This window comes from Pseudorca crassidens, chromosome 19, assembly GCF_039906515.1.
Source record: "Pseudorca crassidens isolate mPseCra1 chromosome 19, mPseCra1.hap1, whole genome shotgun sequence".
NCBI classification, from domain to species: Eukaryota; Metazoa; Chordata; class Mammalia; order Artiodactyla; family Delphinidae; genus Pseudorca; species Pseudorca crassidens.
This window is the reverse complement of record NC_090314.1, coordinates 15,848,244-15,863,347: the sequence shown is the minus strand read 5'-3', so window position 1 is coordinate 15,863,347 and position 15,104 is coordinate 15,848,244. Positions and strand designations below refer to the sequence as shown.

The window sequence follows — 15,104 nt, the reverse complement described above, 5'->3', positions numbered from 1 at the left end:
AGAGATGATGGTGACTCCAACCAGGGTGGGATAAAAAAATGGAAAGAAATGAATGAATGTGAAAGCCATTCTGAACTCGGTGATTAATTGGACTTGTTGGGGGGTGGGGGAGGTACAGTGCCATGGCTTGAGGATGATTCTTTTTTTTTTTTTTTTTTGGTGGTATGCGGGCCTCTCCCGTTGCGGAGCGCAGGCTCCGGACGTACAGGCTCAGCGGCCATGGCTCACGGGCCCAGCCGCTCCACGGCATGTGGGATCCTCCCGGACCGGGGCACGAACCCATGTCCTCTGCATTGGCAGGCGGACTCTCAACCACTGCACCACCAGGGAAGCCCGAGGATGATTCTTAAGTTCCTGTTTTATACAGTGAGTTAAGGGCAGTGCTGTGCACAGACCAGGAGCATACAGGAAAAGGTGCAGGTCTGGGAGGAAATATGCTGGACATCCCTTGGATGTCAGGATGCAACAACCTCCTCCTCTCCAGGTTGTCGGATCATTCTTAGTCTGTGGGTCGTTGGCTGACCCATTTCTACATCCCTTACCTCTGGTTTCCCTCCTTTGGATAACTCCAATTTTTCCAGCTTTCCACTTGAACGAAATCCTCATTGCAGGCTCCCTGTAGCCTGGTCTCTGACTTGTTTACTCACTATTATATTTCCTCTGTTCGAGCACATAGTAGGATGTTCATAAATACTTGTTGAGAAGAGAAATAAAGTGGAGTGTGCCCGTAATAGTTAGAGCCACAAAATACAATGGCGCATCTTCCTGGATCGTAAAACTGACAGTTTCACTTGACATTTTGTAAAATTAAAAAAAAAAATTCAAATATTATACTTTTAAGTTATCTCAAATGTTATTTTATATTAAAAGAGATAGATAGGAAAAGATTTTGAAGCAGAATGCAAAGTTCACATGAATTTTTAAAATTCAATATATGTCAAGGAAATGCTGCTGCAGCTGCCCTAGGCTAGGCTCCCCCCGCATTTCCTCCATCCCCCCAGTCCCCTACCCTTGCTTGCTGCCAGGGTGGAAATATTTGGATTCTAGGAAGAGCCGGGGTTAGGGAAGGAAGGGCAGGAGCAAGCTGCGGAGGAGAGGGAGATTAGGGCTGACTGGCAGTGCTGCCCTGGGCCAGTGCAGCAGCAGTAATTTGTGGCATCCCTGTTCCTGGGCTTCTCTGTCCTCTAGCAGGGCCCTGACCTGGGATCCGGGACAGAGAGAGCCTCTGCGCCAGTCTCTCAGCCTTTGGGATTAGCAGTGTCAACCGGTGAAGTTCAAGGAGGTGAAGGAATCCTTCCGAAGGCACAGGCAGTCAGGCCAGAGTGAGCGGGCGTAGTTTAGCCCAAAGGAATCATCTACCATCCCTGGAATGTCAGTTACTACCCCAGAGCCTGTTTTTGGGGGGTTTGGGTGGTGGTAGGTGGGGAAGAACCCCTGCAGGGCCCATCATTTCCACTACATTCTTATCTCAGTTGAAAGAGCTCACTCAGTCTGAGAATCACTTCCTTGTCTACTTCCTGTGGAAGGTGTGGCCAGGGAAGTTTTGTCCCCCTCCTGGTTAGAGGCAGGGAACAAATGAGCTCTCAACACTGAGTTAACACTGTTCACGTCTGCAGGGGAATGCCGAAACGGACCTCTGCCCTGCACGGTTACCGCGTTCCTGAAAAGTGCAGAAATCGATACGATACTTGGTGAATACAAGTCTGGCTTTCCAACCGAAGAAGCATCCTGACTTATAAACACCACCTCAGACGCAATTTATCTGATTTGATTGATCTTCAGTTGTCAACTTTCTACCTTGAAGTTTCTCCATTCCTCAGCCTTCCTATAAAGAAAGGGGCAAAATAGTGTATAAGGATCCCTGGATTCTACTTCTGGCTGTGCCACAAACTAGCTGGGTGTACCTGGATAAGTCACAACTTTTCTAGGCTTTAATTTTCTGTAAGGGAATTCCGTGGCGGTCCAGTGGTTAGGACTCGGCGCTTTCACTGCTGGTGCCTGGGTTCGATTGCTGGTCAGGGAACTAAGATACCACAAGCCAAACAGCACAACTCCCACCAAAAAAAAAGATTTAAAAAAATGAAGGTAAGATAATCTTGAAGGTGATGTATTAATAAAGACTCACTGTTCCAAGCGAAAAACATTAACTCATAGTCAAGCAAATCTGGGAGTTATTTATTTATTTATTTATTTTTGGCTGCGTTGGGTCTTTGTTGCTGCGTGCGGGCTTTTCTCTAGTTGTGGCGACTGGGAGCTACTCTTCGTTGCGGTGCGTGGGCTTCTCTTGTTGTGGAGCACGGGCTCTAGGCGCACGGGCTTCAGTAGTTGTGGCTCTTGGGCTCCAGAGCGCAGGCTAGAGCTCAGTTGTGGCACACGGGCTTAGTTGCTCCGCGGAATGTGGGATCTTCCCGGACCAGGGCTCGAACCCGTGTCCTCTGCATTGGCAGGCGGATTCTTAACCACTGCACCACCACGGAAGTCCAAATCTGGGAGTTGTTTGAGTTGTGTAACTGAATGGTCCAGGGGAAGTTCTTGCTTCAGGCAGAGTTTGATCCAGATATTTAAATGATGCTAGAAATCTCTCTCCATATTTGAATTCTTTTTTTCTGTCTTGGCTTCATGCTCAGGGAAGCTGTCTTACATCAGCCTACTGGCTTAGCAATGTTAGCACACAGTGCATCTCAGCCAAAAGTTGTAGCAGACAGCAAGGTGCTGAGACTCATAGCTTTGTTTAAATCATGAGCTCATCTCAGGGAAAGAGGATATGGTGTTCTGATTGGCTACGCCTGAGTCACATGCCCTTTGAAGAGGGAGTGATAGAGGAGCTAGGCAGGTAAAAATAGCAGATGTTGGACACAGGTGATATCAGAAAATAAACATACATATGGGCTTAAGTCCAGACCCTGGTCACTAACTAGCTAGGTAATCCTGAGGAAATTACCTTGGTTTCCTCATCTGAAAAATAGGATGCGTCTCTATTGTGTGGGATTAAATGAGAGAAGGTATCCAAAGGTACCTCATGAGGTAGGAGCACAACACATGTTCAGCCTAGGATGCTATGACTTTAAGTTAAAGATTCTAAACAAATACTTTACTTCCATGAAGGAACAGTTCTTTAAAGAATAACTTTCCTTGTGGAATCTCCTGTAGAGTGAGGGCTCCTAATCTTCAGCCGCACAAACACAGGTTTGATGTTCAACAATGCTTTGACCATTCAGTTGTGGAGATTTCTCTTTAGAAAAGAAAAAACTTTCTTTTTTTTCTGGCCACACCGCATGGCTTGCGAGAATCTTAGTTCCCTGACCAGGGATCCAGCCCTCGCCCTCGGCATGGAAAGTGCAGAGTCCTAACCACTGGACTGCCAGGGAATTCCCTAATTTTCTTGTCAACTCAAGATAAATTTAGCTAAAAGCCTCTTTTGGGTTCAACTCTTGGCATTTGAGAATCACTCTCAATTGTCTGAATCCATTCTCTTGCTCTAAATCCATTCTACTGAATACATTTGATTTGTTTTTTCATAGTAGAGGATCTTAGAACACTTTAGAGCTTTTTTAAAAATACATTTATTTATTTATTGCTGCATTGGGTCTTCGTTGCTGCGTGCAGCCTTTCTCTCTAGTTGCGGCGAGCGGGGGCCACTCTTTGTTGTGATGCGCGGGCTTCTCACTGCGGTGGCTTCTCTTTGTTCCAGAGCTCGGGCTCTAGGCGCACGGGCTTCAGTAGCTGTGGCGTGTGGGCTCAGTAGTTGTGGCTCATGGGCTCTAGAGTGCAGGGTCAGTAGTTGTGGTGCACAGGCTTAGTTGCTCTGCGGCATGTGTGATCTTCCCAGACCGGGGCTCAAACCCCTGTCTCCTGCATTGGCAGGCAGATTCTTAACCACTGTGCCACGAGGAAAGTTCCCACTTTAGGGCTCTGTAGGTCAAAGAGTTAGTGCCAAGAGATCTTCTCACAGCAAATGCTGGATCTTCCATGATCCAGCATGCATTATAAACTAGGATACCACTGGAGCCAAGAAAAGTGACTCAAAGTAACCATACTCACAAAAGACCGATGCTATTATTTGTATAGCAATTTATTAATTTTTGATCAGGATAGTGTTCTGAGACCATAAAATATCAACGTTTCCCATCCAGGAAAGCCCCTCCCCTGTGCCATAAGACAGAATTCATTAGCCAGTAGCTCAGTAGGCATGGATGGAATCAGTCTTGAGGACCACTTCACTGGGCCATGGTGAGGTCTGACAGCACCACCGTGGTGACCCAACTCATTGTACCAAATACAGCATCTGCCAACCTCTGCAATTTTGAGCTTCTCTTTTCCAGGCTCCCAGTATTGGTCTTTGATTCCCATCATCTCATCTCTATCTGGTCCACCATCTATAGCTGGTCCAGTTGATGAGATGTCCACTAAATTTTAATCACGATCCTAGTCCTGCCTTCCTGAAGTTTCACTGGGTCTCCATGATGGAAATTTGTGTGTGATCCCAAATTCTTCAAGTGTCCACTTATGTCCTACCTGCACAGCTAGCTAATCCCTTCCTGTATGGGTTTTACTAGTTTACCCATAGAAATAGCCATATTTCCCTAATGGTCAAGTTCTTGGGCACCCTTGAGTCCCCCAAGAAGGGAACCCACTTGGACCATGAATTCATGGCAGTGGCAAAAGAAAAGGTGTAGGGCTGGGAATGAATCAATATTGACACGAACACATAGGGAAGAGATTCCTCCCATGGGTTTGTCACATTTCTTTTTCTTTGAAAGCTGAAAACAATGTTTTCATTAATCAAGGCATTTGGTTAAAATAGCAAATTGAGGTTTGAAGATACTACTTCTGTTAAGGACAAACTCTGACAGAATTCTGCTTTGTTTCTCTACCTTAACTTCCACACCTTTGCATCTCTGGTTTTGGTCTGATTACATTCAAACCCTCTGCTCGTTTTCTGCCTGCGTTTACTTCCAACTGTCGCAGTTTCTCCTCAGTCTCTGTTCATCATTTTCCCCCTTTGTGCTTTGGTTTTAATGACTCTCTGATGGGGATATCTCACAGTCCCTCTCTCTCTTTTATCCCATCTATACGATGGTTTTTCCTCTCTCCATCTCTGTGCTCCCTCCTTTTCCTCGGTCCTTCCTCTGGATGTTAATTTCACCATTCTGCCCTCCCCCACCCCCGTTTTCTGTGCTTCTCTTCAGTTCCTTTGCTTATTCTTCTGTCATTTCACATCCCCGATTCTTACTTCTCATCGTCCTACCAGTCTCTGCCTCTCAGTTCCTGTCAACCCCTGTCTCTGGGTTGTGCACTGTAGCTGTTTGTCCTTTGTCTTTCTGCCCGTCTCCAACTCAACATATTGCCTGCTTTTTCTGTCAATGAATCTTTCCATTGACTGCCTCCTCCACCTTCTGTTCTTCTGCTTCTCAGCTCCCCTGACTCATCCCCCTCATCTCTATTTCCACCTCTCTCTCGTCTCCCTCTGCTAATCTACCAGCCACTATTACCTCTGTCTCCTGGGAATCTGGTGGTTCCTCCTTGTCACTCACTCTCCCTGTTTCACTGTCTAGACTATCTGTACCTTCCACCTTTGGGATCCCTTCCTGTCAGCCTTTATTTCCATTTTGCTTGTCCTCTTTGTTTATGACCATTTAACCAATTCTATGATTTTCGTTCTTCTCTGCATCTATAACAGACTTTCTCTATTTCTGCCAAGGATTCTGTCTTGCCCTCCGTCTCTCTTCGTCTCTGTAGCAAATCTTTTTCTATCTGTCCTTCAATCAGTACATGTCTGTTTCTTTCATTCCCTTTGTCTCTCTCAAGCTCCACTTTATGCGTTCATCTTCCTGTCTCTGGCTTTTGCTCATGTATCTTTTCTGTGGATAATTAAGGGTTATCTATTTCGGTCCATTGTTTAGTAGAATAGCAACTTTAATCTGCTTACACTTCCCATAACCTGGATGTTCTGCCTGAAGAAGGGAGGGGTCTTGTGCAACAGAAAAAAATGCAGTAGAAGTAGCAGGGGAGAAAGGGGAGCTTGCAAATGAATCCCAGAAGAGAGTCAGATATTCCTTAATTCCTCTGCAGCCGAGCGGAAGCCGTACCTCATCTGCTTCTGCCTCTGCCCTCGTTCTTCCATGAAAGCCTGGCCCTGGGAAGACCCTACTCCGGGCACCCAGAACGGGTGGTTGAGTTCCTGCTATGGCTCTGGACTTCGGTACAGTCCTGAGAAGACAGACCTAGCCCCGTGCTCATTCCTCTAAGAATCTGCATTTTCTTTGAAAAGGTCAGAAGACACTAAAAAAAAGCAAAAGGAACATGCTGGACACAGTAGGACTAGGGTGAAGTACAAACAGAATAGTGTGACTTTGAGAACCAGAAATATCACCAGCAATTGTTGTGGTCCAATTTCTTCTGTCTCTTGGCAACCGTTACGTCCATCCCTACTGGCTACGCATAGCACCTGTTCACCTGTTGTGCCCTCCTCCCTCTGCCATAATTTGGTCATAGGTGAGGTCTCTCTTCTCTCCAACCCCACCCCTTTGGTACTAGATCTCTCTCTGATCCTAGTAGGACTTCATCTTTCCTCATCCGTTCCTGTGCTAAAGCGAAGGGTCTCTGTTCCCATTGGCACTTTCATCCAGCTTCACGCATCCTGCCACCCTTTATTGGTAACACAGGCTATACCTCTGGAGTTAGTCTGCTGGAAAGGGCGGTCAACTGATGATGGGATTCAGTGAACAATAGCTCAGGTTCCCACCCATCCATGAATATTATTAGCATTTCTTCTCAGATCCTAGGAATGCAGGAGTTAGCTGGAAGAGGAACTGAGATACTGAAAACCCAGTCCAGGCCTTACCCCTGGGGGACAGTGCATTGAAGACCACCATCTCCTTGTCCTGGTTCTACCTCCCCCAGGACTGGCAGAGGAGGAGCCTGAGGCTTCTCTTCAGTCTTTCAGGTTGAGAGTAGAATCATCCCTGGTGACAGGCTCACCATCGCAACAAGTCCTGGTGCCCTTGGTTTCCTTGTGCTCAGGGATGGGTGGGCGGGGCCGAGACCGCAGGACATCACTGACCAAAATGCGGACACCCAGTGTGATGCTCGTAGCACCCACAGTGACCAGTCCAGTTCCACCAAGGATGACCAGAGCAATAGGTATCTGGTGGTGTTGCCGGATCAGCCACAGACTCATCCATCCCAGCGGAACCAGGCGGAAGAGGGCCAGGGTAGCCAGGGTGGCCCAGCTAGTCACACTGAAGGCCAGGGATGGGGCCTGGCGAGAAAGCAGCAGCAGCTTCCGTAGGTGCAGGCAGGTGGAGTTCAGCTCCAGGAGCAGAGACACCACAGAGAAGCCCACATAGTGGCCAGAGAGAATGGCGGTGCTGAGGCAGCTCACTACCTGGGGAGCCAAGGTCAGAGGTCAGAGGACCTTCCATGACCTACCACCCATCATGTTCCAATATCCCAGTCCTTGACAGGGGCTCCCAAGCATTTTGTGGCACCCCTCCCCGAAACCCTACCTTATGCTTACCCTTATGGTAGGGGCCTGCATGGGCTTGAAACAACCCTTCCATAGAATTGAAGCAGGTTTGGCGCCTAGGCTGTCTCCCCTGGAGCTGTAGCATCTGCACGGAACCCCACCCCCTTCATTTGCATTCCTGTGCTTTCACACCCATCCCCACGCCCTATACTGGGGCTCCCTCTCCTCAGAAAAGCTCCATAGTCAACGTTTCCCACACCTGTGGGAATACAATCTCCGCAGACAGTGCTCAGACTCCCAGCAGTGGCCAGCAGTCAATCCCCTCCCCCCCAATTCAGCCTAAGGTTGGGAGGATCAAGCACCAGCAGGGCTCAGACTCTCTGGGAAGTCATAGGACAGAAAATTGGTGAGAGATTGGGGACCCCAGGCTAGGCATCCCTCCTTTCCTGTCTTGCCTCTCCCCAAGTCTCACCACCAAATGGTGACAAAGAAGTTCCCAGGCCTGGCCCAACGTCTGGTTCCACAGCATGTCAGCTCCATCGGCTAGGAAATAACCTGGGGGCAAGGAGGGGAGGGTGGTGTTAGGCTTCCTCCAAGCCAGCGTACTGTCTGGAGAGGAATCTCCACTCCCTCCTTTTCCCAGCTCTTGAGTTTCTCTCAGTAAAGCCGCCAGAAACATTTAACCCCATCGCGGGCCGGGCCAGGGAAGGAGACCCCACCGTTGGAAGGTTGTCCCCCACCCCAAACCGGTTCAGCCTTCCCTGCAGACTCACCCACAGATATAGCCACCAGCACCAGGGCCCAGGGCGGGTGGCCATGAATCGGGTCGGCGGCCATCTGAGGGTAGAGCGACAGCCTGGAGGAGATGGGGGAGCCATGGTCAGCGTCTGTGCAGACCCAGATCTTATTCTCCCGCCGTGGACGTATCCACACCGCCCACCCATCTACATCCCCACCCCAGTCTCAGACTCTCGAGGCCTCACATTGATTCTAAAGGTGCCGCCGGGTCTTCTAATCTCAGCCTTCCACCCCTCTCTCTCACCCTCACCACGGTGCCTCCCAAACCCCTAAGCCCCGCACCCGAGTAGCGCCCCGGCCCCCGTAAGCAGGCTGTGAACCAGGGAGACACAGATGTTCCGCCACTTCCAACGGTCCTGGGCAGCAGATCCTGGCGTGGGCAGAAGCTGCAGCCCCCAGTGCAGCCCCCGGAAGGCGGCGAAGGAGGCGCCGATCACGAGGAGCCCAGAGGGCGCCATGGCCTGGCGGGCTGGCTAGGTCCGGATCCGTCCCTTGGGCTCCTGAGCTCTCAGTCCCGACACATCCAACGCCCCCTGCGGGGACTGCGAACCAGTTTCTCGGCAAGGCTGCACCCCTGGACTCCCCCGCCCGCCCCGCCTACGGATTCCGCCTTAACTTTTCCAGGGCTCGTCCACGCCCCCAACCCCCGGCTGGGTGGTGATTGGAGCAGCCGTGGGCCACCGCCCCTGGAGCCACAGCAACCGATCGTGTCCCGCCCCAGCGGGGGATGTCTGGTAGGGGGCTTCCCGGGACCAAACCCTGAAACGGAGCTCAGGGAGGCTTTCCGGGATGTCGATAGGGGTCTTCCCAAGCCCCATGTGTCCCGAAGTCCTCGCAAATCCAGAAATGGGTGACTAATCTCACCTGACACTCCCAGAGGCCCAGCCCCATTAACTTTCCCCTCCTTTCCCCTCTCTAACCTTTCACCTGCTGCTCTTCCGACCCACCCCACCCACGCAGCCCTGAAGTTAGAGGCCAGAGCAAACCCACTCCCACGTGCTTACGCCTCGCCACCAGTCTGCCCCGCGCCCCACCCCGGTCTCAGTTGTGGGGAAGGGGGCAGCTCACTTCCTTAGAGCCACCACTTACGAGGTTTCCAGACCTTTAACACATCCCAGCAACCCCGTACCGTAACTCCAGGTGTCCTGCGCCCTTACATAGTACCTCTCATAGGGAACAACAGCTCCCATTTTGCAGAAGCGACCCACCGGGGCTCCTCCCCTAAGCTCTTTTGGGGGCCCTCCAGAGGAGCCTTATTATTAGGAAGGGGAGGCAAAAAGGAACCACTCAGCCCTATAGCCTTGAAAAGCACCCCTCCCCCAGGGCTTGGTACCTGTTAGGGGGAAAGTGAGTATCTCTTCCAATCTGAGGAGGCAAGGAGAGGTCACACAGGGTCACCTCAAGATTGGGGCAGAATCAAAGAGAAAAACAAAGACCCATCTTGCTTTTAGAGACAGGACTGTTAGGATTCTAGAACCTTTCGGCCTTGGGGCCGGGGAGATTTCCCTCTCCCGAAGACTGACAGGTTTTTACTTGTTTTCCTTCTGTCTTACTCCACTCCACACCTCTTTAGATGGCTGTCACCAATTCAGAGAGCTGTTCCCTGTACAGGAGAGGGTGGATTCCAGCCACTCCCAAAGAATAAAATTCATAAACGAATAGGTGCTCCCCCAAACGTTCTCACAACCCTCCTCCTCCACCAAAACCCCATTAAACGAATGGGGCTGGGGGCATCCCTTCATTTCTTCCACACCCACCTCTCCAAAAGTTTTAAAAATTACACTGATTCTTTTTTATTTATTTATTTATTTTTGCGGTACGCGGGCCTCTCACTGTTGTGGCCTCTCCCGTTGCGGAGCACAGGCTCCGGACGCGCAGGCTCAGCGGCCATGGCTCACGGGCCCAGCCGCTCCGCGGCATGTGGGATCTTCCTGGACCGGGGCACAAACCCGTGTCCCCCGCGTCGGCAGGCGGACTCTCAACCACTGCGCCACCAGGGAAGCCCTACACTAATTCTTTTAAATTTTATTATACGGAAATCATACACAATTAATGTAGAAAATTTGGCAACTACAGAAAACCAAACAGAAAAATTACAACTATTTTATTCCATCATTCAAAGGTAACTACTATTATTAACAATTTGGAGTATGTCGTCAGTCTTTTTCAGACTGTTTTATGTATAAAAACAAAATTGAGATCACATAATATACACCATTTTTATAACCTTTTGAATGTTCAAGGAGCATTTTTCTTTCCAGTCAAATGTTCTTCTATGTGACTTTTAATGGCTGCGCAGCACTCCACCCCACCATCCGGATGGATATACAATAATTTACTTAAGCAACCCCCTCTTGCAAATTTCAATTATAGCAAAAAAGGAATCAATTCCCAACCAGATAGTTGCTTCTCATTTTTCTCTACTGCAGTGCTGGGATGAACATCGTTTAAACTAAGATAGTTGCTTCTCATTTTTCTCTACTGCAGTGCTGGGATGAACATCGTTTAAACTAATCTTTAATTATTTCCTTAGGATAAATTCCCAAATGTAGAACGACTAGGTCAAAGGCCATGGAAACTTTTAGGATGTTTGATACATATTACCAAACTGACATCAGTAAGGCTGTACCAATTTGTACGCCCATATGCAATGTAGAGAGTGTTATTTTAGTACTCCTTTGCCAATAACTGGGTCTTATTTTTTTTCTGTTATAGTTTGCTACGGGAAAAATGCTTTCAGCTATATTTGCCTCTCTTTAATTACTAATGAAGCACACATTTTTTCCCACACATTCAAATCCATTTGAATTTCTTTTAAGAATTTTCTGCATATGTCCTTTCACAGCTAAATTACATGGTGGGGAGAGGTGGAAGCAGCAGGATGAAGCCAAGGACGCTTTAACATGGTCCCACATCTCTGAGGGAGGCACAACGACTGGAGAGCAACGGAGAATGAAGTAGATGGCTGGAAGCTTGTCCTCGATGGAGGCTGGCCGTTCTCCCTCCTCCTGGGGCTCTCCTGGCCTCTATGGGCCCCCCTCAGCAGATGTCCAGACAGGGCCCTGTGCTCTCCAGGCCTGGTCCTTCACTAGTCTTCTGCCTGCCTCTGTGTTCCCAGGCTGCTCTTCCTCATTTCTGCTCCATGATGGGTGAGGATGGCAGAGCCACATACCCAAGGCTGGAGGGAGACACTGTGGCCAGTGAAGCGAGGAGGGGAAGAAAGGATGGAAGCAATGTCTAGGGACAGAGCGACCCTTGTGGCAGCCTATGAGTGGACTCAGTCTACCCACCCCCCTCTACCGCCGTCCCATACACATCCAGCTTAGGCTGCAGAAGGGTGGGTTCGGTGATCTACTCTGCCCTAAATCTGTTTCTCATAAATGGAGAATAGGACGCAGCTCCCTGCACAACTTCTGCCCCCAAACGGAACAAACAGCTTCCTGTAAGCCCTGAACTTGGTCACCTTCAGACAGGGAGACTGGGCCAAGGCTGAACCACACCAGAGCCTGAGCCTTAGAGTGACATTAGATCAGGAGCTGGGGGTGGCACGTTTACTCTGCCTGATGCCCCTAAAGGGATTACATCCCATAACCTATTTCTTCTGGTTGCTGGAGGGGAGAATTTCCAGCGTGCACAGGCCTGAGCTAAATCTCACACACTATCCTGGAAAAGTGAGTGCGGGAAGAGAGCAGTGGCAGCTGGAACCCATCAGGGGCTGCAGCCCTGCTTTGGGAGGCAGGGGAAGCCTGGGACACCTTTGATTGGTGGGAAGTCAATGCAGAGACTGATTTCCCAGCAGCCCCTTGCATTGGTCTAACCCTAGTCCCTCCCTCCAACCTCCACCCCCAGCTCCTGGGGTTCTGGTCAGGGATGGGGGAAGGGCAACAGCTTATGTGAAAAGCTGTTTTGTTCCCACCCACTGTGAAGAGCCCAGGCTCTGAGTCCACACAAGTGGGCTTCTGATTCCCTCACGCATGCTCAACTGTGTGATTTCCCCACCTCACAGGTGGAGAAGAGGAGACAGGAGGTCTAAGGGTCTCACATAGAGGTAAGTATCCCTGAATCTAGAGTCTGGGCCAGACTAAGGAAATACGGGGAAAAATTAAGAGCAGGGGGATGACTACTCAGATGGGAGTCTCAGTATGACCTTTTCCCTGAAGAGGAAACTTACTTTTGAACTTGGAAAGGCCAGTAGGAAAGAAGGGGGGACGAGGAAGGAAGGAGGGTCAGGAAAGACATCTAGGTAAAGGGGTAGGCAGGGTTTTCTTTGCTCCACTTCTTCCCATTGTCACACAGAGACCAACTAACCTTGGGTGTAGTCAGAGCCATCTATTCCCCAATTCAGCCAAGGTCTCTAATCTGAAATTTTCTCTCCTGCTGGCTCAATCTGGGTGAAGGTTCTCCAGCTGAATAGGGTTCCCTTTCCCAAAGGTATCATCACGCTCGCTGTTCAGACCTTCCCAGACCCAGTTCTGTCACCTTCCAGATGAGGGGAAGGCAGCTCCTTCTCTTCTTCCTCCTCCTCCTCGAAGCCAGGGGCAGAGGGCAACAGTTCTTCAACTGGCAGCTTTAGCTGGGTCAGGACATAAAGCTTGCCACTGAAGAACTACTGCGGCTCAGCCAGGTGAGGATGTGGGAGGTACAGGTGCCTAAAGGGAAAGGAAGGAAAAATGGGGAAGATCTGAGCAGGGCCATGTCACAGGGACACTGTTGCCCTGGCCATCAAAGTGCAGCCCCAGAAGATGGTCAACCTTCTAATGAAGGGTTCTTGGCTCTGACCTGAGCTCCTCAGTGAGAGACAAGAGGCAGCTCTAAACCTATTTCCTTGCTCCTCTTTCCAGAACTGAAGGCTGTAGAAACCCATATCTGCTCTCACCACCACCCCCTCTTGCCCCAGCTACCCACAGGGGCCCCCAGCCTCCTCAGCACTGAGAGGGCAGGACTTGGGAGCCTGGACACACCTCACCAGTCACCCAGGTATTAGGTGAGAAGTTGTACCTCAGATCCAGAAATGCGAGTTCAGGGATCAGCCCAACTGACTTGGTCCCAGGGAGTTCAGCTGGAAGAAGAGTTTTGGGGGGCTTACATCTGGGGAAGAGTGAGGAAGGGAGGAGGTCTAGAGTTTGGAAGAAGGTCAGCAGAGGCTCCTGGGACTGTGAGGAGAGGACAGGGGACCAGAGGCTGGAGGGGAGGGAGGTAGGGCAGGGTGGTTGGGCAGCTTCCCCAGGACTCTTAAATGCCAGGCATTCCGCTTGCACATTCCGGGTACATCTGGTATGAATTCCAGGCTGTCTGCCGTCCCCTCCATGTCTGAACTTTGTTCCAAGTTCCAAGCCCCGCCCCCACAGTTCCAACGCATGAATCAGCAGGAAAAGCCGGGCCCTGCAGCATGGCCCAGGGAGGGGGCTGGGGGTGTGGCAGGCTTGAGGGCTGTGAGCTCGGGAGGGTGGGTCTGTGCTGACACTTAGTCCGAGGGCATGGCCCATGCCAGTTTAAGGAGCCAAGGTGGTCCTGCCTTGAGATTTCTATACTCCGAGGGTAAGAAAGATTAGGGTGGGAGGTTTTCAAATTACAAAACCGTCTTGGGAGGCATGAACTTTGTGGTATCTTCCTTCTCCCAGGTGACCAGTCCAACTCCTTCCCACTCCTCTCTGTCTGAGCAGGCTCTGTTCAGCCCATAGGACTCAGCTGCTGCTGAGAGTCTGTGCCAAGCAGGTGCCCTTGGCTGCAGGGCGGGGTGGGCCCAGGGCACTGACCCTCTGACCAGCTGCTCCATCAGCCCTTTGGCACCCTGACAGCTCCTAGCCCAGTCTGACAGCCAGGATGACAGGCCAAATGAGTTGGAGGCTGGAACTACGGCCGAAGGGAGGTGGGGGCAATAGCCTAGCCAGAGGCCACGGGGAGGGGCCAAGAGTTGGCCGAGAGGTGGGGAGAGAGGGAGCCCAGTGATGACTAACCCAGGCGCCCCACCCAGCCAGCCGGCTTCCCAGGCGGTCAGGGCCAGGCCTGGGCTAGGGGCCCCACAACCGGACAGGCTGGGGGAGGTGCAGAGGTGACCTTCTCTCGGCCCAAGACGGCCAGTTAGGCTGGGGAGGGGGGGGTTAGAGTTTCCAGGCTCTCCTCCTGCCTTCTCCCCCCACCAACCCGCGGTGAAACCCTAACCTTTGGGTTGCATAAGGCCCCCCCCGCACCGCCGCCCCCTACTCCTCTCCCCTCCCCCCTTACATAACATCCCCTGGAGGGAACGAGAGGAGGGGCCGGCCCGCCCAGAGACCCCTTCCCTGCCAGGGCGCTCAACTGGCCCTGACCCAATGAGTGCCGGTAGAGGCAAAGCACCTCCCCGCTACCCGCCCAGTCCAAATCCTCCCCAAGCTGGGAGGCCGGCTCCCGTATCCTCGACCAGAGGGCGCCGAGGTTAGCCGCCCCCAGCCCTCCGGCCCCTCGTCTTTCTCCCAGCTACTCAGCAAAACCCTCCGCACGACTACTGTCCCGGACTCCTTCTTTAAACCTCCTGACACACTACTCCAGCCAGTCCAGGCCCCTCTCCCCCGGAGCGCCCGAGCCTCCGCCGCCCCCTCTCCCCTCCCCCGGAAGGGCAGGGTGTGGCCGTCAGGACCCTACTTTCCCCCATTACCCCGTTAGCATGGTTCCCTCCTGTGCGGCCGGGACCCCATCTCACACCCACCTGGTGCTGGGTGGGGGGGTGCTGAGGGTAGGGGAGCAAATCAGTGCGTCCGATCCCCACGGCCGGCGACGCTGTCTCTTCCCAGCGCCCAGCACACACCGGCTACAGTCTGCGATCAGCTGGCGGCGTCGTGACGCACAAGCTGCGATTGCA

At 51.5% G+C, this 15,104-nt stretch overlaps 1 protein-coding gene across 5 annotated transcripts; it reads right to left on the bottom strand.

Moving 5' to 3' along the window:
* Positions 1 to 3,501: 3,501 nt before the first annotated feature.
* TLCD2 (TLC domain containing 2) lies at positions 3,502 to 15,104 on the bottom strand. 5 transcript variants are annotated; one of them, XM_067717158.1, is made up of 6 exons: positions 14,952 to 15,104; positions 12,575 to 12,915; positions 8,549 to 11,457; positions 8,242 to 8,324; positions 7,941 to 8,023; positions 3,502 to 7,387 (listed from the first exon to the last, which is right to left on the bottom strand). In XM_067717158.1, the coding sequence occupies exons 3-6, from the start codon at positions 8,722 to 8,724 to the stop codon at positions 6,935 to 6,937; spliced, it is 795 nt and encodes a 264-aa protein (XP_067573259.1). In that variant the 5' UTR covers positions 8,725 to 11,457; positions 12,575 to 12,915; positions 14,952 to 15,104; the 3' UTR covers positions 3,502 to 6,934. The 5 variants fall into 5 exon arrangements, with proteins under 5 accessions (XP_067573259.1, XP_067573260.1, XP_067573257.1 ...); XM_067717159.1 differs by having other exon boundaries at positions 8,549 to 11,444; XM_067717156.1 differs by adding an exon at positions 13,265 to 13,325 and having other exon boundaries at positions 8,549 to 12,915; positions 14,952 to 15,102.

Bases quoted from the DNA above. Each gene is read 5' to 3' on its own strand.
- TLCD2 (XM_067717158.1), bottom strand. From the start codon at position 8,724: ATGGCGCCCTCTGGGCTCCTCGTGATCGGCGCCTCCTTCGCCGCCTTC. The intron at 8,325-8,548 runs GTGCGGGGCTTA...CATCTCCTCCAG, and splicing joins GGGGCCGGGGCGCTACTCGG to GCTGTCGCTCTACCCTCAGA. The intron at 7,388-7,940 runs GTGAGACTTGGG...TTGGCTCCCCAG, and splicing joins TTCTTTGTCACCATTTGGTG to GTAGTGAGCTGCCTCAGCAC.